Below are 27633 nucleotides of genomic sequence, written 5' to 3' on the forward strand. Positions count from 1 at the left end.
TGCAACTGCGAAAACAGACATTGCTCAGAAAATTGGCTGCAGTATTGCAGAATTAATAAGGCACCGATCAGAGCCTTCTGTCTGAAGAAGCTGGAGTTAAAATCAACATGGTGTCACCTGCAACTGTGCCACATACTCTTTTATTTAACTGCACTGCTTTTTGGATTGCCTCTCTGTCATGCACACACTCATTCTGCTTTTATTACACCTTTCCAATGGAGGAGAAAACAAAAGCTCAGCCTATCTGAATTAGGAGAAAGTGGGACTTGGTTGTATGTGGGAAGGTTTCAAACCCACTTTCTCAAGCGAAAGAGCCCAGCATGAACCACAGGCAGGCAGCCAGACCTGGGGACGCTGGGGAACAATCTCAGCTGTTTGGGGTCTCTGACTCACAGTCCAGCCTAGCCCAGGCCAAAATGCCTTTGAGGAACCTGCCAAGGAGAAGTGAGGTGTCTAAGCACCATGTATCATCAAAAGCTAATGCTCTGGCTGTACAAGTGCTTCGTATGGTTAAATAACTCCATATACTGCTCTTGTAAACACCAGATAATCTGAAATGATGCCATGAGTCCACAGAAAGCTTTTATGCTTTGCTTGGGTAAAGCTTTGCTTACATACAGTTTCCCTTGTGCTGAAGGGGAGCTCAAGGCAAGAGACAGCTTCCAGATGAGGCTGTGCATTCTTCCCTGTCAAGAATTATCTATTGGTTTCTGATGAGAGTCTGTTGGAGAAGTTTGGAAGCAGCAATACCCAGAATAAAACCTACCTTCCTGAGCTGGTTGTGGTTGTCTCATTTTAAAAGGTTTTTTTTGCCTGAGGGAAACTTAGTGTCAGTATCTTGGAAGTGTAAGGACTGAGGGTGGGAATAGGTCTCCAAACTGGGTTGTCTATGGCTTGGTTAAGGAGTTGTTGCGTCTCATATACTTAGCTGTGGGCTGTTACTTGTGTAACAGGTGAAAAAATGCAGCTTGCTGCAAGTACTCTGAAAGTTAGGAAATTTGCTGGATCGGTTCCTTTGGCCACTGGAGGTGTTCCCTTCAGTGTTCATTTCCATAACATATGCGGTTTCTGTGCAGAGGTCAGGAGCACCTATTGCACTCGTTCTTCTGCTCTCCTTGCTTTTGTAGCTTTAGTAGTCCAGGGGAGAAAAAGGAGAGAAACCTCCTTGTGAAACCATGCAGCTGTCATGTCTTCCTCCTGCAGGCACATCTCCTTCAAAAGGCACCTTCCTCGGCAAATGCACGTATCCAGTGTGGACTACGGCATGGATCCACCAGCTGTGGCTGAGCAGCCAACCAGCATCGGTCGCATTAAGCCTGAACTCTATAAGCAAAAATCTGTTGACTCTGAGGACCCCAAGAAAGAGGCAGCAAAAACCTGTGGGAAAATTAACTTCGCTCTCAAGTACGACTATGAGAATGAGACACTGACTGTCCGAATTCTCAGGGCTTTTGACTTGCCAGCCAAAGACTTCTGCGGCAGCTCAGATCCCTATGTGAAGATCTACCTCCTGCCTGACAGAAAGCGCAAGTTCCAGACACGAGTCCACAGGAAGACTCTGAATCCCACCTTTGATGAGTCCTTCCACTTCCCTGTGCCCCATGAGGAGCTGGCAAGCAGGAAGCTCCACCTGAGTGTCTTTGACTTTGACAGGTTCTCCAGACATGACATGATAGGAGAAGTTATCTTAGAGAACCTGTTTGAGGCCTCAGACCTTTCCCGGGAGACTTCCATCTGGAAGGACATTCAGTACGCAACAACGGTGAGTATCTGCTTTGGAGGGTCTTCCCTGCCCAGGGAGCGTTTGCAGTGCGGTGATGCAGTGTGCCAGTGGTACCTGTGTGTGTGGCAGACAGGTACCAAGTGTGTGGTGAGCAGCTCCAGGGCAGGATGGGTTGGGAATCTCCAAAGGGCTGGACTGCCTAAAGGGGTAAGTCCTGCACAGCTGCCAGCTGATGGGTTTATTGCCTCCCTGCAGATGGTACTGTTAGCCCTGGGGACCTACAGCCATCGCACGCAGGGGTGGTGAGGGCTGTTGTACTCAGAAGCCTGTTGGCTTTACCAGAATCCCAGTTTACTGGAATTTTATCCCCTTACTTAGTGACTTGCTGTTATCTCACCCACAGCGAGTCTCACTGATAACAGGTTTGCTAAAAAACAACTGAGGGGTTCAGTATGTTCCTTGTCTGGCCTCCCATTGACAAGTGAAGGGCCTCAGGTTCTGGTTGTCTGCCACGTGCACATGATAACAGTAAGAAATATCTCTGGAGGGCCACTACCAACCCACCGGAGGTACTGGGCTTTACTGTACTGAGAGCGTTGTCCGATGTATTGCTGGCAACTCTTCCAGAGCTTGATGTGGGTCTTTTAGTAGTTCTGTTGAATTCCCTTTGAAAGTGAAGCCAAGCATCAGAGAATGAAATGTCCCAGCCACTTTCAGTGTTGCAAGTAGCTGGCAAGAGAAGCCACCTTCTCACATTGATCGCTGAGTGCAGAAGCAATGACATTAACCTCTACATAATAGCTGTCTGCTCCTCCACTGTCCTCCCAGGATGACCTGGCTGGTTCTGAGGGCAAACAAAAGATTGAACTGCTTTACATTTGGACACCAAGTCAGTCATCATCTTTGTCATTTTATGTTGTTATTTCTGAAACTGGAATATGAGATGTCCTCACCCCTGTGGCTGAAAGCATGGGCCCTGTCAAATTTTTCCTAGTGATTGGCATAACCCCGTGACTTGCAAAAATCTGTCCTGCAACTTCCTTTGTAGCTCATCTCATACCTTTGCTCTCCTGCTTTCTGTGTTGGGGAATGAACTGTCCAAATAATAGAAATGTTTATTGCATTGTGGTCAGCAGTATCAAAAGACGTTTGCTTTTTAACTCTCTGCAGCTTTTTTCTCAGTACCATGTTCCTCACTAGTTGTACCCCTTGGTCACTACTATTAGTGCTTGTTCTTTCATTGTAGTGTCTTCATAGTGTCTTTCTAAAAGAGCTGTGAGGTCTGACATGCATGTGCAGCACTGCTGTTGCTGCTGTTGTGCCGCAGCTGGGACCTGGTGCGGCAGGGCCCGGGCACTGTGGGGAATATGGTGTGCGAGCAGCGTGTTAGCCCTGGTGGGTAGCTCTCAGGCTAGCAGCTGCCCTGGCAGGGCACCGAGAGCAGCCATCATGCTTCTGTGGCAGTACAGCTTTTGCCATGCCTGTCTAGGGACACTGAGATCTATGTGATGCCTTCCAGGTACCCCAGGGCATTGCTGGGAGCAGTGTTGCCTTTTGAGCATCTTGCCTGCAAGCGGGGTGGGAGGAAGGCACAGGATCAACCACAAGGAAAGTCAATAGTATTAGTTAGCAGGGTGTTTACAGCTCTTGGCTTTCACTCCACAAATAGCCGTGTCTGTTATGATTAATGGGTGGTTATGAAAAGACCAATGCTGGCGAAGAGGCAAGAAGGCATCAGGCACATCCATTCGCCTGGCAAAAGGTTGCTAGGAGAGGAACAAGGTGCATCACACGTGCAGATGCCTCTTGGAGGCATCTACCCGTTTGCATCTGCTCTGCCTCTGAGGCTCAGCTTTCTCTCAGTCCTGCCAGGCTGGCTGTGATGTGCCATGGTATTGAGTCCTGGGGTGAATTCACTTGTGTGGTGGCAGGGAGTTTCCCTTTCCCTGCCTTATGATCAGCATATAAAGAGTGTGGTAAGCCTGAAGAATCTGGGGGGAAAAGACCTGTGGTCAGGAGTGAAACTGGGAAGGGTTAACACTTGGTCTGTCTAGAGGAAAAGCACAAAACCCACGAAGCTGCAGGAGAAAGTTATGGAGTTTTTAACCTGTGTATGTTCTGTGTTTTGCTGGGATGGTTCTGCAAGAAATAGTGTATGTTTTCCTAGCTAAGTAAACTAATTTAATGGGGAAAAAAATCCCACAAAAACAGGTGGAGAGACACCAACAGAAGCGTTGTTGAGGGAAAAGCCTCCAAAGAAGGTGTGAGAAGAGCAGAGCCAGCATCATGCCCAGGATGCATTGTGTAGCAGTCTTGCAGAGCTGCCACAGAAACATCGAGTGCCACATTTGGCTCTGTCCCCTCATTCTCTCTATGCCATTCTTTGGTAATGGGTCAATATTGGTACATCTTAGCCAGTTGTAACACACCCAAGGACATTTCTGTTTAATCAAAAACGAGAAGGGTAAATACAGTTTTCATAATACCCAAGGAAAGCTCTGACTAATAATACATTAGATCAATCATGTGAGTAAGAAGATAGGAACGTACTTAAGCAATGATATAAGCTATTCAAATAGCTAGCACTCAACTATTCAATTAATGATTGTACAGCTCGTGAATCAGTGAAACATTTTTGGTTTCCAGTCTGCAAAGGTTATTGATTCAGAGCTTCCATTATTTCCTAAGAGGTACTGATATGAATTTTGGAAATTTCCCAATGTCTATAATCTGCAAGAAAATAATGTACCCACAGGACATGTTTTACTCTCCTGTATTTATCGTTGCAAAGAAAAATCTCTTGACCTAATACAATGAGGTCAGAGAACAATTTATGTTAGTTTTATACCCTGAACAGGTCCTCTCAGTGCAAGAAGAATAGAAGGTGAGATGATGCCCAGAGGGAGCTCTCACCATCTCATATAGGGCTGCTTTTTTCTGACATCTGTGGCCAAGGTTTCCTGCCCTTGTCCCTCCCAAACCAGCACAGACCAAAGAACAAATGAAAGAACAGACCCAGCCCAGTGTGGTGTCTGGATGCCAATTGCTGTTGCACTGTGCAGTGGACACAGTGTCCAGTGCAGCCAGCACACAGTGAGATTCAAGTGCTCATTTCTTTGGGAATAGAGCAACCATTTCAAATCATAACTTCAGAATATTTATTTTAAATTCTTTTCTATTGACAGTAAAGTCTATAGCTAAGACTGGTAGATGCGGTGTCTGTTTGGAGCTGGAGACACTTAAGTGAAAAGGTATAATCCCAGTCCTCAAGCTTAGTTCTGATGCAGTGGCAGTGTTTGCAGCAGGTTCCAGACACTTGTTGCGAAGTGCCTCCTCAGTGCACAGTTATTTTTTCAGGCTCTTTGTTATGTAAAGTATTTAACCTTAAAAGAGGAACCGTATCTCTAAAAGTAACAAGAAGTGTCATGTTTTAAAAAGCAAATTGTAATTTCCAGCACACGATTTTTGAGTGGTCATTTTAAGACACTGTAAATGAATGGGGCTCCATAAAATACTGAGCTCCTTGTCCTCTGAAAATTGGCCACATTGGAGTCAGGCAGCAAGAACTGCAGCTCAGCTCAGCTCTCAGGGTGCGGGTGACACCAGAGGTAAAACTCCCAAACGTTTTGGAGTGCTCAGTGGTTTTGTTCATTGCTGCTCTATCTCCAAGACAACAGCCTGACTCCAGCGCACCCATTATATTCAAGGTCCCGTAGCTGAAATACAGTCAAAAGTTAGAAGCTGCAGGGGCTCTAAAAGCTCTTTCATGTGTGATGAAAATGATCCTGGTACCTTAATAAGGTACCATTAGTAATATCTTATGAAGCAAGAAATATAGCTCCCAGTAGACATGTCAAGAGGTACTAAAGGTAGAGGAATAATAACTTAGTAAATGTTTCCACATACTTCATTACTGGTCACTGACTATGCGGCTGTGACTCGAGACCATTTTGTCACATTGGAAGGAAAGCTGTTTAGGATGCCATTGGTTCATTAAGGTGAGCAAGAGATCAGAGTGGGAACTTTGAGTGAGTGAGAGTATTAAACTTTTATTTACCAACAAATAGCACCTTCTGAGACAACATTTGTTTGGATACTTACAGGTCTAGCCATACATTGTTCTGTCCAGAAAACATTTGGCTGCCACTGTTTCTTTTGTACGCTCTATGCTTGAGAAGATTTTCAATTTATTTGCTAGTCAAGTGAAGTCTTGTCAAGAATCAACACTTTTATATAATGTTCATTAGTATTCTGCACGTCTAAGTGGAATAAATATCTAATCTTTGCCTTACCAGAGAACGAAAAGGAAATCATTTGGCAAAAATCTGATCCATCAACAAGATCTATTCTCCTAACACTTAGCAAAGCTTTAAGTGCCTAATGCATTTACTTGTCTTTCTAGTTCCATCACTCTACTACTAACAGCTACAATTTCTATTCAGCAGATCATTATATCCCATTGTAATGAATCAAACACTCTGTTTCCAAAAATAATCGGGTTGTTTGCTCTACAGATGTGGGATCTGTATGTACAAAATAAGATTTATTTTTTTTTAAATCCATTTTTGGAAGGTGTTTGGAAATCTTTCTGCTGACTTCAGATGATAATGCTTTCTAGTTTAAATAATACTTTGGGTTTGTGGGGTTTTTTTTTCCTGAATTCCCATGAGCAAGGCAATGATGGAATGGGCTTTTAGGAGGTTTAGTAGATAAGGCTGCATGTACAAAAGGTGTTAAGAGTGATGTGTAAAAGTTATTTTATGGGGCACTAAAAGAGTAAATTGTATTGGCCTCTGTGTAATCCAGAAATGACAAAATGTTTCTGAGTGCCATCTGCTGGTTAATTCACTATTTATATACATACATGTACATGCCTCATACTGCGTTTGTTAGCTCTTTGAAGGCATCTCAAAGGGGTTGGTGGTCCAAATGATAGTAAGCATGTCACAATCTAAAAGCTTAATTGCCACTAAATGGGGGCCTTCATGGTTCTCTTCTGTTTTAAAGCTATGACCCCCTGGTCGTAACTAACTACCTAGTAATTCACGCTCAACTTCAGAGAAAATCACTGTGTAACTCAGAGAGATCTGCATTCTCTGCCGAAACATTAGGCACCAACGAAGTCCACAAACCTCTATTACTGAACCGAAGGCACTGGGTGTACTAGAAAGTCACTCATTGACTTTGTTGCAGTGTACAACCAGAGAACATGGCACCGCTGCATGTTAAGGTCTCACCTTTCTGTGATCTTGCTCTGTGTTTGTATTACATCCCTCCATTTGAGGAAATAGATGTTAGTGTCACACACTTGGCACTAGAAGATATATACTGTACATTCAAGCAAAACTTGATACTAATATGATAACTAATATGATTTCCTTAATGGCCTTCATGTGGTGTTAGATATCACTTCACTTCTGCATAAGCAATGAAGCAGAAAAAGAGGAATGCATTAGCTGTAATGTTGCAATAGGGAGCACATACTCCACTACGGCTTCCACAGCAGTGGAAGATTATCCTTAACTATGATTTGAAGCTGTAACATTTGGACACACATTTTTTTCCTGTTCCCTATATTCATTTTTAGCCAAATAATGTTGGGATACACTGGAAGCACCGCCATATAATAAAGTGTCATTCATTTGAAAACCACAGAATAGAGAAAAGCCTGTTTCAGTGTGCGTGCTGCATGAATCCTGCATGAAACATTGTGGTGGAGGGTGGAGGCAGCCTAGCTGGTTCTTGCATGTTTCCAATACATGTGTTCTCTGTTTTATTAAAGGAAAGCGTGGACCTGGGAGAGATCATGTTTTCCCTTTGTTATTTGCCAACTGCAGGTCGCCTCACCTTAACAGTCATTAAATGCAGGAATCTCAAAGCTATGGATATCACTGGTTACTCAGGTAGGTGCTCGGTGGCTGAGGACCCCACTGCATCCACACTTCTTCTTCCGCCCTGAAGGTGGCCTCAGTGGAGAGCGGGCATAGGTCTCTTGATGCCAAGGATATATCATCATGGAAACATCTGACAAAGCTTTGTCCATGTTTTAAGTACAAACAAAATTTTAAAAGTAGAATTATCTTTTAAACCTATTCCCAAGGGTATGAATCCAGGGAAGGTGATTATATACGTGCATATACTAGTCAAGGAGACTGCCAGCAGTTTCCCATCCCCACTGAAGGGTTTGCAGGGTCAAAGCTCTGATCCATCTCTTAGGTTGGACACTGCAGATCTGTTGCAGATACTGACCCTAGCAGTTTTATGTGAGTAGGGCATTTTTGATCAGATAACCCCCTGCAGCCAGAATCAATCATTTCACTCCAAGATTAGGAAAGGATCGTAGGCCACCTGGGATTTACCCAGGTGAATGTGCATTCCTCTGTACAGTGGCCAGTACTCAAACAATAGAATCAAAGTCACCTGAAGACTGTATGCATTCACAGTTCCAGAGAGCTGGCTTGCAAATTCAGCATGCACAAATTCTGGATGTCAACATAAAAAGCAGTTTCTTTTCCTGAGATCAACATCACAGTATTTGAATTTCATTGGTGACTTGTATAAAAGGCAGTAACAATACACTAAAAGATCTTCACAGAAAATATTCCTACTCAGTTGGAGCTTGATGCTGTATGAAATGTCTGAGAATTGAGACTTCAGATGAAGCCAGCTCAGTGTTTCTGTAATAATACATTGCACGTTTACTGTTACTTGAAAATGCATTGAAATCGCCTGGGCAGCCGTTACAGCAAACAGGAGCTATTTGTAACTTGAGGGCATTCTGCCATGATCAGCCAGTGGAAAGCATGTGAAACAGAGCTGCCCTAATACCTTTTCTTTCTGCTGCTCTCTGACATTGGGAAAACAGGTTTTAAAATTCCCCTACTCACTGTAACTGTGCTCCATATTGTTAGCAGTTGGATAGTTTTGGTAGCTGTGCAGGAAAGGATCCCTGTAAAATAGCCCCCTCTGCCTGTTTTGATTGTCAAAATGCTGCATTACAGTTTGCTCTGGTAGGCAAATTTTGAAAAAGTTACAGTTTTACTTCAGAGAAAGCACTAGGTTTGCTGTCTGTGGCCATGCAATTAATGTAAGCTAGAATGCCTGAGTACCCAGTGCCCACTATCATCTTCTGATGAATATTGGCTCTTGGTTTGAGATGGGGCCTTCTTACACTTGCAAACCCTTATCACAGAAAAACTGATGGAAACGACTGATTTTTCCCTCCAAGAAGTCTGTGGTGCTGGTTCTCCAGTGCCTGAACCTCATGTCAGCACTCACACCAGTATGAGAAATGGTGGATTCAACTGGTACACAGATATCCCTTTTTCTAAAAGTAGATTTGAGGAGTGCCTTTGGCTCATGGTAACTTACAGCCCATCCTTTGATAATGCTGTTTCTATATTGTGATGGTAACAAAATAAATTTCCATAAACAGAAGGTCTTTTGCTATCTCTTCCTCTCCAGATCCATATGTCAAAGTGTCTTTGCTCTGTGATGGGCGAAGACTGAAAAAGAAGAAAACTACCATAAAGAAAAACACACTTAATCCCACTTACAATGAAGCAATAATCTTTGACATTCCCCCAGAAAACATGGATCAAGTCAGTCTGCTTATCTCCGTCATGGATTATGATCGGTAGGTGGAGGCTCTGAAGAGTGGGAAGGGAAAATACCCCGTTGGGTGCAGGTTTTCCTGCTCATTAGCCATTTTCCTTAGTATCAGGGCCTTGATTGCACAGCTCTGAGGCATCAATCTGTCTCTAGTGATTTATTGTTAAAGTGTCATTGATAATTATGGTTATAGAAAATTACCTGTTAGAATAGTTAGTATGGTAAAGCTGGTCCTTTGCTTTATGACATTCTCCTGAGTGAGTACCGTGTTCTCCTTTGCTATTTGCTTGTCCTGCAAATCATCATCCCATTTTAGAAGGCAAATGGTCTCACTCTGAGCAGCAATTGGTGCACGGATTATCCATTACTGAACTTGTACTTATTCTTGGTGTACACCACTATGTCACACATCCTTCCAGATTCTGTATCTGGACTGATCTACAGTTCAAATCTTTTTAAAGTTGTTATAATTATTTCTGGTGACGGCAGTGCCTCACTGTGCTGGGGGCTGCATGTGCTGACATTAGCAGACAAGACCTGACTATCATCGTGCAGATATGACAGCCCATGTTCACTAGCACTGTGCCTTGTGGCACTGTGGTAACTTGATGTCAGAAGTCTTGGTTAGACAGTGTATGGGCAGTCTGAGCGAGATGTTGCTTTTCTGCTGTTCTTCAGAGTGGGTCACAACGAGATTATTGGGGTTTGCCGTGTGGGGGTCAATGCTGAAGGACTGGGCAGAGACCACTGGAATGAGATGCTGGCATACCCACGCAAGCCCATCGCGCACTGGCATCCATTAGTGGAGGTAAAGAAGTCTTTCAAAGAGGTGTGTGGCATTATTCTTTCCTTTTAATGCATGCACTGTGCATGAGTGAGCTGGTTCAAGGCTTTCAGAGAGCTTCTACTCTCACTTGGGATTTTCTGACAAGAGCTGAGGGAATTTTCTCACCAGAAATGAACTCTAGAAAACAAGCACTTCTGTATTGTCTTGAAATAGCTCCTTGAGCTTGCAAGCAAGAACGAAAGGGACTGTATTTACAGATGTGACTGTTACTGTATTGGTTTTTTTTTTTTTTTTTTCTTTTTTTTTTTTTTAATTAGAGATTGGGAGCAGTAAGGAAAGAGAATGCTGTTCTGATTGCAGAACAAATTGTCCAGGGATATCGCCTATTTCAAGTTTCAATTTTTTCATCCTAAAAGATTTTTCTGCTGACTCATCTCCAAGCCTTTGAGGGAGAATAAATAGAACAAATGTAATTGCTCTAAGCATCTCCAGAGAAAGAGATTCACTTGATGGAGCCCCAGATGATAAAATAGGGCTGAAATGCCTGGGTACCATTTTGACCATCTCTAGCATTTTTTTCCTCCTTGCACTCCATTTTCTCATGCTCCTATAGACCTCTTTTTGGGTTTTGCCTGATTTAGGTCATAAATTCTGGAGGAGAGAGATGTGGAAAATGGCACGCATGCTATTGACACTGCAGGTATGAAAAGAAAGCCAGCATTTGTGGCCAGTGATAGTATAATAAAGGCAATAAAACCTCCTATTGTATCTGGGGCTAAGGAGGCATTTTCCCTCAAAGCCACAGACTACATAACAAAAAGCATCTTATTTTCCCCTTGAAATTCAGATACTGAGGCCTACTGGAATGCAGGTACTAGGCTTGGTGATCATTCACAGTAGTCTGAATTAGGATGCATCAAACCCTATGTTTCTTTGAAATCTGCTCTTTCCTCTAACAAGAAAGCAGTTTGTGCTCCATGCTCTCCAACCCAGCTCATATTCATCAGGCTGGTTTCTGAAATTCAGACGTGCCCATCCCGGAGGCAGGTCTGCTTCTTCTGCAGGCTTCTTTCTTTCTCCAAGCATTTGTAAGCAGCCGCCATGTGAGGTGATGCCAGCCACCCGAGCAGAGCTCTGCAATGGTTTTCATTACTGCTGCATCCCTTGGTGGGCATTTCTCTATCGTAGATGAAATGTGGCCATAGGACCCTGTCCAGAGCAAGGGTTTATCAGAGGAATATTCTCGCTTCCTGGATCCAGGTCAATTACACCCAGTGGGAGAACCTGGCAATTAATATTTTAGTTTAAATCACAGTGGTAATACACATACCAGATAATGTATGAGGTATTTTGTGATCTCATATTGCACCACTGTAAATCGGGAGTAACCACCCAGGTCAGCTGTGCAGAACTGGTGTAAATCAAAACAGCATTAAACTGATGTGCAATTTGTGTATAATGGCAGTATTGCCTTCAGATGGTAAGCAGTAAGTACCAGGCTTTCATTAGCCTTTCCATGCTACAATACTGGCATCGTGCACGTGAGCCATAGCTGTCTGGGCAGGCAACATATGCCACCTCACGCTGCCACGGAGAGCTGGGGAGCAGTGACTGCTGAGTTTCAGCATAAATGCTTAGCAATGTATCATTTGATCAGTTAGCTCAATGTCTGTATCATCTGTAGCACCTCACAGCATGATACCAGCTGCCATGTCTGACCCAGGGGCAGGAGTTCCTTCTCCAGTTTGTAATTTACATGACTTTACTATGCTATTTCTCAGATGCAGGTGGGAGTTTGAAAGAAAGACTCCTGTAAAGTTTTTGATAATCTCCTATTGATTAAAAAAAAAAGACATAATTATTGTGACGAAACTCAGAGAAACAAAGGAAGGCATGTAAGATGACTCACCTTCTAAAATATACTTTGAAAACCACTGCTGAGCCCCCAAGACTTTGGAAAAAAACCCGAGTGAATCAGTTCACCCCCTAGTGCACAGGTCAGGAGCTCTGCTTAAAAGAAAAGAAAAAAAAGCCTCTGATCATCTGTTCTGGTATTTCTGCCACAAGCTGGTGCACATAGCCAGCAAATAAATGGTCCCTGTATTTATTTGCCCTTTTAAGTTTTAGCACTGCTGTCTGCAAATCCCTAGTGCAGCTTAGAAAAAAAAAACCAAACAGCAGAGGCACAGGCTCCTGGAGAGAAATTAATGGGAAATGGTATTTGTTGGTTACAAGTAATTGCATCATCTTTTCCATATGTGCTTGTGCATTTTTTAAAAGCAGCTTGGGCTTTGTATCCTGTATCATCAGCTCTGGGTCTCCACGCACATTGAGGCTGTCCCGGGCTCTGTCAGTCCAGGCCCCGTGGGCTTGCCAGCTCCCCGGTCCATCTGCCCTTGAATGCAGGTGCTGGGGGAGAAGCTGCTGACCCCCCCCACCCCTTTTCCGCCCTTGTATCTTCGTGGGGGTGAGCTCAGGCTGTGCTGGCATCCCGAGCGGTCATCTTCATCTTCACCTTCACCTTCAAGAGCGTTGGCAGCTGGGCACCAGCAAATGGAGCATTTGCTTTCCAGGTGATCCTCACGCTCTTCTGTTTGCTCTAGCGATTAGTAACAGCCTCCGCTCTACTTCAGTGTCTTTCCTGGTTGAGTGCTTGATCTTAAACTGAAAGCAAGAAAGTTAGGATTGAATTGTCTTTTTGAATGTATAAATTGAGCGGTGGATGACTGGAGCTGTTAACCCGGGAGCACAGAGCTGCTCTGTGCCTGCTGCCATCGCCCCCGTGCCGCTTTGCAGCTGGATGTCCTGGCCCCCTCCGCTCACCACGCAGCTCAGGACTGCAGATGGGTGAAGAAAAGGGTGGGGAATCTGGAATTTCCTTCTACATGCGTACTGCCCTTCCTGGTATGCTTGAAAAAACTCTGGCCAAAAAAAGGGGCTTATGCCATATTTTGAGTACAGCTTAGAATTACAAGTTCTGGTGAAGTTACCAGGAAAACCGTCACCAGACATGTGTTGCACCAGGAGGATGGACTGGCCCCGGCCCCTCACTCCCCGCCACAGCAGTGTGGGATGGACAGACGGACGGATGGCTGGATGCTGCTGCCCTTGGGGTACCGGCCTCCTCCTCCGTTGTGGGTATGGTTCCTTACCCGTCCAACATGAGGACCCTGGGAAGCATCAGGCCTGTTCCACCAGCCGCCATGCTGTGCTAACACAGCCCAAAAACCTAATTTCTGGGTTGGCAGCGAGACTCAAGCCCTTTCTCTGTGAGCCAGTGTTGCTTGCTCTTCTCTTTTGCTGCTGGAGCCTTTAGGGAAACTTGCTTCTGTTACACTTCATGTCTTTGGTTGCTCCATATTTATCAACAGTGAGTAGCAAACTGTAACGACTGCACTTCTTTTATGACCATCATCATTAAAAAGAGAAAATGTGCAAATGAATCATTAATTACAGGCTTCTAAGTACTATCCTCCTCATACTGCCATTTACAAGGAGTTTGTGAGCAGAAGATGAGAATCCCACTTGCTGTTGCATTTTGAAGTTATGGTGACAATAAACTCTTGTCCTCAGCACAAACCTGTTCCCATTTTTCAGCCCTGAGGTCCTGCTGGCACCTGCTGCCGTGGCCTCGGCCTCCTAGGTGTGCTTCAGCCATCCCACCCATTGCCATTTCTTCTGCATTTCTCAATACATCCATCAGCCATGTTAACTGACGTGTCTATAAAAAGAAATATAAAACTACAGTGCGTCTTTCCAGACTTTGAAGGGGACTTCTGAAAATTGGAAATTTCTCTGTTATCTATGAAAGACAAACTCTGTCTGATATTGTAGAGTAGCATCATCAGTGCAATGCAAAATGAGTCTTTGATGTTGCCAAGTACCTCTGACATTCAGCATGAGGAGCATTTATTTTTTTAAAATGTTTCTCCAGATAAAAACTGATAACTCTGCTGAGACCTAAGTCATGCCCATAATGAAGAACAACCATTTATCTTTAAAGATATGCAAAACCAGCCTCTTCCAGACTCTTGGGCATGTTTGACTTTCATTGAACTGTTCCTAGTTTCTGACTATTAATTACACAATGGATGGTTCACCTTTTTGGATTAAAGGAAGGAAAAATATCTGCAGGTACCTCATGGCACACCGGTTACCTGAACCTACTCTTGGAAGAGTTTTCATCACATTTTTGGGGTAGCAAACATTGTCACTGTAACTGCAGGCAGAACAATGCAAGGAACATGTTGAAGACTCTGCCAAAAGCCCATTTCTATTGTAATTTCTGCTTACCTGCTGTTTTATTGGTAATTCTCCTGGGAGGCTGTATCCATGTTTTCAATTCCTCAGGGATTTTAGCAAATACATTTGACATGAGAAACACAGAAGAAACTGTTTTCTTACCTGAAGGTAGCCTGTTTGGAAGGAGAAGCCGTCCAGCTTCTTCATTCATCAATTTCTCACTCAGCCCTGATTAAATATAGTTTGTATAATGCAGACCTGTGTGCGGTGAGTTACTTTACACTGACTGGTCGCTTTGGGAAGGAAATTGGCCAAATTCTTGACCCTATCTCTGCCCCTACATTGTAACCATCAAAACCCACACTTGTGAAGCGAATTACAAAACCAGCCTCTGCCAGCTGGCTGCAAATGAACGTGAACGTGCTCTGTGTGGTGCACGGGCAGACCTGACCCCGAAGGGGCCAGCGCTGATGAGCAGCTGTCCCGTGGACAGCAGACCTGGTGGCATGTCACAGACCGTCACCGAGGGGGACCTGCAGGGCGATGCACCCCGGGAGCCGTCAGGAAGCATGGCTGCCCCAGCCCCGTTGTTACTGCTGACACTGACGGCATCTGCAAACGGTTGTCTGGCTTGTGCAGCCGTCCTGTGAGCGCCGTGCAGCTGTCCTGTTCTCCCATTTTCAGTTGAGTTTCATTTGAAATGCCTTTGCCAAGGCAAGGGTGAAGTTCAATTTGCCGAATGAGTTTTCACCCATGGAAGTGAACACGCTAGAGCATTAATATTAGCCAGCAAAGTGGTTTTGCTTATGTAGGAGCGGAAGGAATTGATCCATGGGGAGAACAAAGCAGTGGAAATACTATGCCTCCTGTTGTCTCTGGGAGATGTCTATCATTTGTCATTTGAATTTAATAAAACAAGATGGTAAGATGGGCAAGTACTCAAAAGCTTCAGGAGTAATGGTTTTGAATTATAATAATAGCCCCCAAGGCAGAGGAGTAATAATTTATGATCCCGTAAGTATGACAAAAAGATATTTGCTACATCTACTAACTCTCCGATCTGATTTTCACTTTGAGAAATGTCTCTGGCACTGTGGACATAGCTTCTGTGGAGTAAAATTACCAGACTGGAAAGACTCAAGTAATTTTGCCATTAAGCAGTATTTCTAAAACAAAAAGGCAACAGCACTAAACCAGGAAACAACAGAAAGCGAAACTCAGAGCAAACTTTGTCTTCATAGCACACACAGATACTGTTTATTTTTCCTTTTTTGTGAGCAGTCCTCACGCTTGCGAATTGATTTACAAAGCAATAAAGTAAATTGTTCAGTAATTCTTCCTGAGTGGTTAAACACAGGCATGCAGTAATTTGAAACATGCTGTAGAGCAAATGAGAATACTGCAGAACAGGAGACAGGCAACAAGGTAAAGGAGTGGGAAGAAGTTCAAATAATCTCTCCCGTTTGCTTAGACTTGCTTTCTTTTTTCTCCCACCAGTGGCAAGGCCGGGCAGCGAGCTTTGACAGCCAGGGTTCCTGTCCCTCACCTAAACCACCACCCACACCATGATACAGAACACGGCGAGTAAAATGGGACTAAACCAAGTTATTTTTGCGCTTGGCCTACAGTCTCAGTAATTTGTTGCTGAGTGGCAGTGGCAGCAGCGAGACTTTCCAGTCTAGTTGTTCCTGTGTAAGTAAAGGCAGAAACCCGTTTTGTGGTCAAATATGTCTTTGTCTAATATGTCTCCCAAGGTGATGTTTTTTTTGTGGCTTTTACTGTATGGATCTGTTTCCAGAGGAAGAAGGTGGACTGAGACATGAGCTGGAAGTTTGGTCTGTAAAATAACATGTAAAATAGTTTTTAGTGTGCACGAAGACTGGAAAAGTGCAAAGATGCTCTGATAGTCTACAGACAGCACAGGTGGCCAGGAGAGGGGACATCTGGACCGGCCCTGCTGCACTGCCTGTGCCTGCTTGGAAGAGCAGCAGCAAAAGGCATGAGAGACTTCTGACCTGCAAGCAGGTCTTCACTCTTGTGGTCAGCCCAAATCCAGTGGCGTGTTCACAGGTTTCCTGTTCATGTAGAGGTGTTCATGAGGTGTTAGAAGTTTGTGCAGTGTGTATCCCCAAATCCTTCTGTCATATATAAAAATGCTGTTGATTCCTCAGGGGGGAAAACCTTTTTTTTTTTTTTTTTTCCCCTTGTATTTGAAGTCTCCCTAGAGTTACTTGCATGAACAGTTTCTTAAGACCCCTTCGTAGCTGCCACTCATTCTCCCTGTATATCACCACGTTCTCTGGAGTGGAGTGCAGAGAACTGCATTGCCACAGGTGGGGTTCCAGACATAAAGGGGGAAAGATGTTACAGAAATAGGTGAACGTGCTTGCATGAACATTAGATCTTTATTTCTGATATCATCCTAACATTAAAGGGTGAACAAAAGGGTAAAGGGAAATGCAGAAACACAACCAATACTCAAAAAAGCTTCCAAATCTTTTTCTTGAACTATCAGCACTTCCTTAACGAAAAAAGTTTCTAAGGCCCAATCTCCAGAGGAAGATCAAGTTTTGAAAAAATGAAACTTTGCTGGTTTCTTGGCTGCATAAGCCAAAAATGAAGTTATAACATCCCAAATACTAGCTTTGCAAATGCAGCTAAATCAGCCCATCTTTATCAGACACCTGCAGATATGGGACACTTTCTTATCATGGATTTTTCTCTGAGTTAATAAGTACATTAGTGCTGTTTGTTCCACTGTAATTAAATTAACTAAATGCAAATATTTTGGTTTTGAGTTAAAACAAAATTTGCTAGCAAGGCAGCCATTTCTCCTCGCATCAGGTTAGCAGAACTGTATACATTAGCCACAATCTTCAGGTCAGCTTCAGTTTCCATTTTCCTAAATGTCACAGCATGAGCCTTCACTGAACATCATGACTAGCAGAGAAGGGTATTTGTTTGCATTGTTTTTCTGGTTAAGATGAAACCTTTGTTCAGGGAAGGACAAATACATAATTTCTCATCACACCTTGTGTCTTAATTCTCTTTATGTGCCACATGCTATAGAAGAAGAAACTCAATAAAATTATTTTATTTGTATGTCTTGCCTTGTCTGGTGAAATACTTCCTCTTGTGAAAGCAGTAATTGTGTGTTATGTGATTTTAGATGGTTACAGTAATCACAGCGGATGCTATAAAATGTGATAATAACAGACCCTCACGTGGTATGAGGCACTGCAAGGGCAGACTGCGTGATTTGAAGCAGACGCTCCTTAGGCCATAAACTCTGCAGTTCTTGGTTGTCCTGGGACAATCAACACACATCCCCTGGGGAACTGCTGAGCACTAGTCACAGAAGAAAAAAATAATATTTCAAGCACTTACAGTTCATTGAAACAAAAAGGTGGTAAAACTGAATTAGCTTTCCAGCATAAAGAGTACTGTAAACTTTTACCAAGGGACACCGCTGAGGATGCCGCTTTCCAAAATAACCCATCCTTTCTGGGAATGTTCCAGGTCTTATGATGGGAAAGAGTTTCTAATCATTCAAAATAATTGACTTACAGTGGTGGATGGTTCAAGAACTGACCACAAGCCCCCTGAACCTCGACCTGAGCTGAACTGAGCCTCTGCTGTTTAATGTCATGAATTGGAAGTGCCTCTTGCAGGATTGCAGATCAAAGCACCTGTAACGCAAGACGTACCCAGCAGAAGCCACAGCAGTCCCAGCTGGATGCAAGGCTGGCACTTGACAATCATTAATTGCACCAACCCACTCCAATCCTTTTCTTTAATCCTGGCTTCTTGGCTTTTGGTGTTCTCTGTATAATCTCTTGTCTTTTATCCATTCTTCTTGTTATCTAGGATTTAGTCAAAACATACGTGGGGTTTGACACAAAGCTTCTATTTTTAATCCTTGCTTCACACAGATAATCAATTTCCACTCAATACTGGCTGTCACTTGCATTACTGGAAAACTGGATCTCACGCTAGTGAATAACACCCACGCCTAGGTGGCACAAACCCCTACACTTATATTTTAAATGCTGAGATTTTGCCACGTCCCTTGGTGAGGGGATAATCAAACCATTTTGTGTTTGTCATCGCCTCAGCGCAGCCACTCGGGAAGATTGGTCACACTAATGGAAACGAGATATACTGTACAAGTGCAAATATTTCCCTTTCATCTAGAGAGAGATTATAACTCTGAAAAGTAGCTAAGCCAGGCACAAGTGCCATCCCAGGATTAGTTAAGTTGCTCCTCACTTTCCATGCTATTCATACCTATAATAGTAACTCACAGGGCAGTTTAAATTATTAACAAGCAAAATAAGGAGGACCACCACAGGGCCATGTCCCGTGGAAGACTTTGCCATCATGGGATTTGCGCTCCTTTGAAAGTCACTGCAAGGCAAATTTCCCTCGCTAGAGGAGGATGCCTGCTGCCGTTGGTCCTGCTCAGAACCAGGTGGCTGCTCAAGGGCCTGATGTGCTGTGCCAGGCTGATGGCAGCGTGCCAGGGAGAGTGGTGCCGGGCGGCCAGAGGCACCTCCTGATGCACGGATGCTGGACATGCAGGCTGGAGGAGGAGATGCTCACAAAACAAGTACTGGCTACTGGTCACTTTGCAAAGTCTGCAAGCAGCCACAAATGAATAGTCTATTTTATTTTGAGTACTGCAAGCAAAATAAACACTCATGAGCATTCCCAGACCTTCCCCCCCCCTTTTTTTTTCCTTTCTTTTTAGTTTTAGTCTCACAGTGTCCAATTTCATAGAACAACAACTGACTGCAGGAACAGTAAGAGACACTGAATTGAGGGCTGCCATTTAAGGACTGCTAGTTTAATGATGGGGACACAGGGAGGAGTGAATCCCCATGGGTCCATTGCACTGCTCATTACAAGGGGTTGGAGGGCTGAGGTACTGTCCCAGCCAAGTGCCCTCCCACTGATTTGAGAATAAAATAACTTGGTATATGAGAAAAAAGTGAAAAACGCCCAATGGAAATTGAGTTTCAGCCATGGTGAAGCTCTGCTCTTCAAGCTGTGCAGGAGGCTGGGCTTCCAAGCTGATTGCATTATTGTGTGATTTTTTTCATACATGAGCAATGCATGGTTTGTCAAAGAGAAGAATCTTGTCATAACAATTTATATTTATTCTCCAAAAATGGCCTTTAATTTCTAATTATAGAATGCTACTCACACATAGGCAATCACAAAAAAAAAAGCCACTGAGGAAGAAAACCACTGTGGTTTTATAGGGTTTTAAGAAATAAATAAACATGCTCTGTAACTGTCTTAGAGGAGGAAAAAAAAATTAAACGCAATACTGATGTTGAATGTGTGTGTGTGTGTCACAGCTGCCATATTAAGGTTGGCTATGTGTCTGCCCCTTCTACAGTTGTGGATCACATTCTATAGGAAGATTTTGTACAAATTTGAACAAGACTCACAAACTCTACAAGGATGCCAGGAGCCAGAGGGAGGGACTGACAGAGTGGGGGTTTTTGGACTCTGGATCACAAATCACTTAACTCCATGCAGCCTCACTGAAGCCATTAGGATGCTGGAACCAGCAGACAGGGCAGGCACAGGGACACATGGGATGTTCAGTATTCCTGGATCACTCGGTGGTTGTCTCCAACGGTGACAGCATCGGCCGCCCCAAAGGGTGACTCAGTGGCGACAGACACAGGTTTCTGGGCACGTGGACGACTTGAGCTGACCTGTGCCCACTGTGGGCTCAGCGGAAACTCTCTAGCAGGATCAGCTTTGTGTGCTTTATTTTAAACTTTATTCTATTTCTTTCAAAACCTTTTATTTACATGTAATTCTTGAGTAGCCTATTAAGAGATGTAATCACATATACCCAACCCCATACATGTGCCAATCCTACTTCAGTCTTTAGTCCAAGTACCTTCAGCCCAGATACTTTTGTCTTCACTTATGAGGTAATAAATTAGACAGCAAATTATAGCTCATTTAGAAAAGTACAGCCCCATTCTTTGAGATCCTGATCTCAGTTGTCTATTTGCTCTTCATTTTTTCTACTTTTGTTATTTGCCCTCGTAATCGTCTCTCTAATCTAGCAGTCCTAGACTTCTCAGTCTCATTTTGCTAGAGGTTTTCTCCCCCAGGGCCCTGATCATTCTTCCTGCCGTTAAGATTATATATATATCAGCACAGTTGCACATTTATTTAAATGCCGGGTCAGGGATCTAATATCTAGTTATGATGCATCATGCAAGGATGACCTCCCTGGGACTAGAAAGTCTGTTTGTCATTTAGACGGAGTCACAGCTTCTAGATGCACAAACCCGATTGCTTTACTCACTTTGATCTCTGCTTACACAGCTTCTGCCGGGGCATATGGGGCTGGGGTGCACGGCCCGGGCAGCAGCTGTCCCACACTGGCCCCATCTGGCATGAGTCCCAGTGATGCCATGATCTCCAGCACGCCGTGCCCAGTAAACCTGGGTCATGTCAGCTTCAGCGTGGTGGGGACCCCACGGAGGGCAGGCTTTCGGGTGATGTCTGTCTGCTTTGCAGCAGCCGGTTGCCATCGGAGCTGCTCACCTGCCCTGCGGGAGGACACAGCCCCAAGACACTTCGTCTTGGACCAAAGATCTCATCATGAATGCGAATACACTTTTTCTTAAATGTCTCCACAGCAAAAAATATCTAGTCTTCATTTTGCAAAAAAGGTAACGTAGCCTGCTTTTCTGCCAGGGTGAGCATCACACCAAAATCAGGGTTGTCAAAAGACTGGTGATGCAGGTGAGCCTGTGAGAAGCAGAGTTTGGCTCCTCTTTGCAGATGTATGGGCTTAGAAGATCTGGATCTTTGTCCAAGTGCCAGAGGCATCCCAGTAGCTCTGCTTGGCTTACAAACCTCTGCAGTCAGCCTTCAGTGGCAATGCCGCTTGAATGTTTAAGAAATGTTTTGGGTTTTTTTTTCCCTGGACTTTTCTCAAAGATAATTTGTAATTATATTTTACAGCTTTATATATATATATATATATATATATATATATATTTTAAGACAGCGTGTTAGTCATGCAAATATAATTACGTACCTTATGTTCCCATGACATTTGTAATTAAAACCATGGAATTTAAAGCACATATTTCAAAAATCCAGTGTAGGCTTCTATTAAAAATGCAGTTCATTAAGGCTAATAAAGTACCTTAGAACGGGTCAAGGCAAATCCAGAGCATGTTCCGTTGCCGTGGGAACAGCTGGCACCAAAGCCAAGTGAAGACGTGGTAACCTGCAGTATCAGAAATAACAGGCAAAAATATGATTAGGAGAGAAAGCTGCCCCAAACCCAGAATGGCATTTTCCCGCCTGGGGTGCCAACCGCACTGAGATCCCCGTGGCTATTCCTGGGGCTGGAGGAGCCGTTGGGAGCTGCTGGCCCTGCTGTGGGCTCGGGGCAGGGTGGGGGTTATGGTGCTGCACCCCCAAGGAGGCCTCCCATGGGAACGGGGTGTGTGGCAGCCTGGAGGGCTGCGGACATGGGACATCGGCTGTTTGTTGGGGCGGCAGGGCTGGAGGCACTGCCAGACCCCAAGCAGGCAGAGAAACGTCCCATAGCAAAGCAGTGACCAGGAAATGTGACCCAGTCATCAAATTCACATACGTAACTACTTTCTGGATTGTTAATTGCTTCCAAAGTGGAAGACTTTCTCCTAATCTCCCATTAGCAACTGCACATCCCTCTCCATTTCAAATTGCCTTAGAAGATGAGGGTTTCTTTGCTGCCATGAGGGACAGAGTGAAAGAGCAGTGATTTTTTAATTAAGTCAGCCTGCTGGCGTTACTCTTGGATAGCTTACATAAATGAAGGAGGATTTTGCTCACTGCTCTGCTGCTTTCCTCCTGATGCTCAAGACCACCCTGCCTACCCCTCCAGCCCTTTGGCCCTGAGCTGTGGACACCCCAGCAAGTCTCCCCCTCTCAGGTCCGGCAGCCCCGCTCTCTGCACCAGCCTGCAGGGCCTTTGGTCCCACAGGACCAATCCTGTGCCACAGGATCCCCAGCTGACTCAGTGCTGCACCATGGTGCACACTGCAAACCCCCTTGGGCACATCTGCTCCAAAGGCTGCTGTACCAGGCATAGCCCTGGGTATGGCCCCTGCCTGCTGGAGATGAATTAATGCAGTTTTTCTAGGACATAATAGTTACAGAAACCAGGAGGACCTTTCTGCCTGTTGCATAACCTCAGCTTTAGCTAATGAACCTCTAATTGCTGCATGCTGTGCGTGTTCTGCAGGGCTGCTGAGCCGCTCTCCCTCCAACCAAGCTGGCCCCTCCGCAGGGATGCGCCGCCCTGGCCCTTGTGCTGTGAGCACAGAGGGAATTTTCCCCTCCTTCCTTGTGCCAGCGGGGTCCCGCACCAGGGCCAAGCGGGAGGGAGCATGCTGCAGCCCCAGAGTGGTGGATGCAGAGGATTCTCCTCCTCGGGCACCCACGGTGCTGGGCTGCAAGGCTGGAGCATCTGCGGTGCCTCGGGACCGGCCAAACGCTGTCCTGGGAGCAGGGACCCAGCTGCCTTGGGCTCCGGTGGGCAGACGCAGCTGCTCCGTAGCACGACGCCCAGCCGCCCAAAGCCTCAGCATGCTTCGCGAACCCATTGGGGGATGAACCAGCAGAAACAGCCTGTCTCTACAGACTCGTACATGAAATGGGTTTGCGGATTCACGCTGTGTCCTGCCTGGCCCCAGTGGTAGGGCAGCGTTTCTCCCTCCTGCAGTCTCAACAGGAAAAAATCACCAGGCCCCTAAATAGCATCATGTAAACAGGAGCCAAGGTTGGTTGTATTCCAGATAAATGGGCTGGTGCTGGTGCGGGAGAGGGTCCTTCCAAGCTCATCCCTCCAAGGCAATGCCACCAGTGAGGGCTGTGCTGCTCCTGGGGTTCTTGGACGCTGCTGCGCTAAGGGAGAGTCTAACATCGTTCCCAAAGCGAGAGTTCCCAGCAGCAGGAACAGAGTCAACGATGCAATGAAAATTATTATTTCCTAAAATTGCATGTTTCTCTAAGCCTATGAAAGTGGCTCTTGCAATGACGGGAAAAATGGAAGAGCCAGCTATGCAAATCAGTGGCACATAATTGCCTGGTTTGCCTGCATACAGCTGAACATCCCAAGGAGGTACTGCACAGTCAATATATGGCATGATGACACTGCACCCCAGCTGTGCAAAATTTCATGGGATTTATTGGTACTGATGTCTCTTGATGAAATTATATTTCTTTCTTCCTTTATTCTATTACAAGCTGAACATTTCAATTTCTGAGGCAAGCTTGGTTTGAGAATGGAAGAAAGCAGGAGGTTGCAGATGACACTGACATCGGAAGTGGCTCTGTTGGAGAAAACTGCTTTTTGCTTAAAACCCTGCTTTCCTGAAAAACTGCAGTCAAGGAAGAATTGACAATTTAGAACAAAGCTGTGAGGAGCAATCTTCTGCAGGAGCCAGATACAAAGCAGAGCTCTGGTCTGTGGCCTGTGTGTTTGGCTGTTAAGAGTCCTCCAGGTTGCAAGGCTTGAAGCAATTTTAGGTTACAAGGGAATGAAAACTAAAAGACGAGAAGGACTCTGAAAGTCATGGGCTGGACTCCAGCACTTGGCAAGGAGCAGCCTACCTGGAGGTCAGGGACTGGATTTCCATTGCAAATTAATCAATGGATTAACATTTATTTCTTTGTTCTCATTTCCCCCTTAGTGGCATGTCTAATTACGTATTAAAAATCTTGCTTTCCCATTCGGAGGTCGCCTGTCTGCTGCAATGCTACTACCCCGTCCCCATGGGACCCCCGCCCAGTGCATCACTGGCTGCTGAGGTCCTGCTGCCCATCGCCGCCACTGCTGGGCAGGGGGATCTGCCCCGCTGCAGCAGAGGAGGTGCCCCTGCCCTGCCCCTCCTCGGTGCCCCCCCGAGCCCTGGCCACAGAGCTCTCCCCGCGCAGCAGCACTTTATCTCTGCCCTGGTCCTCCTCTGCCAGCCCGGGGCTGGGTAATCGGAAAAGCGCTGTTGCTCTAAATCAATGCTAAAATGTCTTTGCAGCCAAGGAAAGTTTATAGCTTGAATTAAGAGCTATTAAGCCTTTGAGCAGTGCTGCTTGGCAAGGGAGAAAGAACAAAGCACGCTGCTTTGGGGGACTGACAGATCAGCGGGATGACCAAGTGCCCTCCGTGAGCAGAAACGGGGACGTACCAGGGACACGTGTGTCTGTGGGGTCTTGCATGTTGGTCTGGGGAAGGACCTTTCCACAGCACCGGCACTGCTGGCACCAGCAGGAAGGGCTGCACCGCGCACCCATTCGCACTGCTGCGGATGCCCTAGTACAACACCTCAGCTCAAAATCAGTCCCTGTAGCACAATGGGCCGGCTGTTCCTCTGCTCGCTGCACCTCTGCGCCAGACATCTGGTTTCCTCAGACAGATGCTCCTCCAGTGGCTTTGCCTCGTGGATTTAATTAGACCTTTCATTTTTCCTTGCTTGAGCAATTCCATGGAAGTGGTCTTTGCATCATTTTCATTTACAAAGATTAGTAGGTAATTTTGGAGAAATCCATTTAACTGAGCAATTAGTGAGTCAATAATACACTTCAGTGTTTTGTTAGAAACAGAAAAATTGGTAATTTCTGTTTGGTTTGACCTTACCTCTGTAGTAATGGCAGCAATTTTCCACAATAATCACAGTTACCATGGTTATATCTACCTCCAGGTTGTCAGACACCTGCAGCAGGACACCATCTCTGCATGAGCACAGCTGGGGTGCTGCACTGGGGGGGGGGGCAGCTGGTCCGGCCCCTCATGGGGCCCCGCATCCTCGTGCCATCCCAGCACCGGTGCAGGTGTGGGTGCTGGCTGTGCTGGGAGCCCCCGGGCAGAACGGGGCACGTGCCCCTGCCTGCACTGCTCATCCTTCCCTGGCCGGCCCCAAATCGGTGTTTCACTGAGGCTCAACTGGGGGGTGAGGGAGCTGGAGGCTAACAGACAAACAAAACTTTATCTCGTGTTTCCTTGGAGCTGGCCCACGATCCCCAAGCTGCAGCCAGTGCTAGGGCAAAGCACTGGGGAGGGAAACCCAAGCCTTCCTTTGCACAGGGAGAATCACTGCATCCCTCAGCATTTTTGCCTCGGGAGGATGTATTAAGTAGAAAATTCGGATCTATTGCAGAAAGACTCTGGGGAGCTGATTTTCAGAGAGGAAAGAAATTAAAGAACTGCTTAGCTGAATAGCTGAGCTAGTATTTTTCTGTCCTCAGGAAACAACTTTCATAATAATAGCATTAGTAATAATAACACCCCAAAGAAAATCCTAGTGAAATCATGTAGACTACAGGATGCGTGAAATCCCTGAGCTGCCTGCGTGGGTCTTCCTCATGTCAGTGATACCCTTGCTGGCTGGAGACCAATATGTTACCACAAATGGGAGCAGTGCACGCAGAGTAATCCATCTTGATCAAAGTACTGAAATAACTCCAAATTCTGTTAGTAAATGAAACTGTCCAGAAAATAATGAAACTTTGTGTGTGTGTCACGAACCACAGCTCCTCTGACAGGTTTGTGAGCTCTGAATTCAAAGACTTTATTTTTAATCTTCCTGTCAAGAGGAAAGGAATGAGCTGACACCCCAGCACTGGGACGGATGAGAGAAGCCCGGGCACCTCCAGCACCCAGGCTGGCTGGGCCAGGTGGGAAGCCAGCTCTGCAGGGACACTGTAATTCTGCAGAATGCACCTTTTTAAAGACATTTCAGTTTCTGTCCCTTCCTTTAAGCTGCAGCACACCTCTTCCAACACAGCACATGTGACAATGAGAGTGCAGAGGGGGTACGAGTGTTGTGGAGGATTTGGGGGGCAGGTGGTGGGAGGCATGAGGGACAAGGGGCAGCTGTGTGCTGCGGTGGGTATGGTAGGAGCCAGGTTTCGTGTTTGAGGAGGAAAAGTGGGGCTGGGGGAAGCTGGGGCAAGCTGAACACAGCCAAACACAGCTGTGGCCCAGTGTGGTCATCCTCAAGTCTCAGCATCAGCATCTCCCCCAGGCAGAAACGGCTGTGGATGAGGGGACCCCCAGGGACGCTGCCCCCACCAGGCTGAGCACCCCCAGTTGGTCCAGCCAGTGCAGGGCTCAGCAGCACTGCAGGCGAGGGTCATCCCTGCGGATGGACAAGCATCCCAGGAAAGCCTCCCCTGGCACCTCAGGGTTCCCGTCCTTGCAGACTCCCCGCCCCCCCCACTGCACCCACACTCCCGGGGCCCTCCTGTTCCCAAAGCCACAAAACTGCTTTGTAGATCCCCTGACGATGCAAAAATCAGAAATAGCACACGGCTGTGATTAAGCACATACTTTTAAATCCCTGTTATTAATTGGAAGATCCCACTTTGAGAGAAAGGAGACTATCTCCATTTCAGAAAGCAACAGCCAGCTGACCCCAGTGTCAGCACATCTGGCCAGAAGCTGGCAGCACTCAGCAGAGATGGATTTAGCTCCAGCCCAGCCCACACTGACACGAAGCCACAGGTCTGAGCTCTCCCTCTCTGCAACAAAGCTCCAAGCAAACATTTCCGGTGAATTTGGTTTTGTTTATTCTACGTTTTCATTAGAAAGTGCAAAGAACTGTAAGCAAGCTGCTGCCATTTTGTGTCCCTCTTAGCACATATGAGCTCAGCCCAAGCTCCGTGTCCTCCCACTTTTGCTGTGAAGTCCTGGATAGAGTGCTTTGTTGCCTCCCAATTCATGTGTGACGAGTTAGACCTCAACCAGATGTTACGTGGGCAGAAATACCTATTTGAAGTTAAAAGCCTGTGATTATACTTGCCAACAAGCCATTAAGAAAGTATTAAATGCAGAAATTATCCCCCCCTTCTTGTTTCAATACAATAGCATCTTTATAATACACTTGTTTAAGTTGCCTACTTTTAATTTTAGTTCCCTTGTTTCTAATAGCACACGCAGAACCATTTCACTTTATCAATAGTTCCTGTGAGCTGGAAAAGAGTCAGGGAGAAAAAAAACCCAATATCCTTGAGAATTAGACAAAGGGGAAGAAATTAGCCGGAAGATCTTGCTTTCTCTCTGCTGTTAACGTAACTTCTCAATTTACTTTATCAGATTGCCTTCCGAAGAGAAGTATTTTTCAAGAGGAGCAGAGATGAAAGGGATTATTACGTACAAAGACTCTTCTTTAAAGAGATAAAATATTTGGCAATTAAAGCACAAGAAGCTGCAGACTCACAAGGAAAGCAGTGACTTCAC

At 45.4% G+C, this 27633-nt stretch overlaps 1 protein-coding gene across 1 annotated transcript in view; it reads left to right on the forward strand.

Annotated features, from left to right (window-relative positions):
* SYT6 (synaptotagmin VI) overlaps window positions 1-16037 on the forward strand; it is a 38337-nt gene extending 22300 nt beyond the window's left edge. Inside the window, exons 3-7 of the mRNA XM_010578609.1 lie at window positions 1204-1762; window positions 7506-7626; window positions 9188-9359; window positions 10013-10163; window positions 15861-16037. Of these exons, the coding sequence (XP_010576911.1) occupies window positions 1204-1762; window positions 7506-7626; window positions 9188-9359; window positions 10013-10163; window positions 15861-15932 (1075 nt within the window). The 3' untranslated portion in view covers window positions 15933-16037. The remainder of the gene's footprint in view (window positions 1-1203; window positions 1763-7505; window positions 7627-9187; window positions 9360-10012; window positions 10164-15860) is intronic.
* Window positions 16038-27633: the final 11596 nt, after the last annotated feature.

The sequence above is a fragment of the Haliaeetus leucocephalus genome, unplaced genomic scaffold (assembly GCF_000737465.1).
Source record: "Haliaeetus leucocephalus isolate CR32 unplaced genomic scaffold, Haliaeetus_leucocephalus-4.0 Scaffold68, whole genome shotgun sequence".
NCBI classification, from domain to species: Eukaryota; Metazoa; Chordata; class Aves; order Accipitriformes; family Accipitridae; genus Haliaeetus; species Haliaeetus leucocephalus.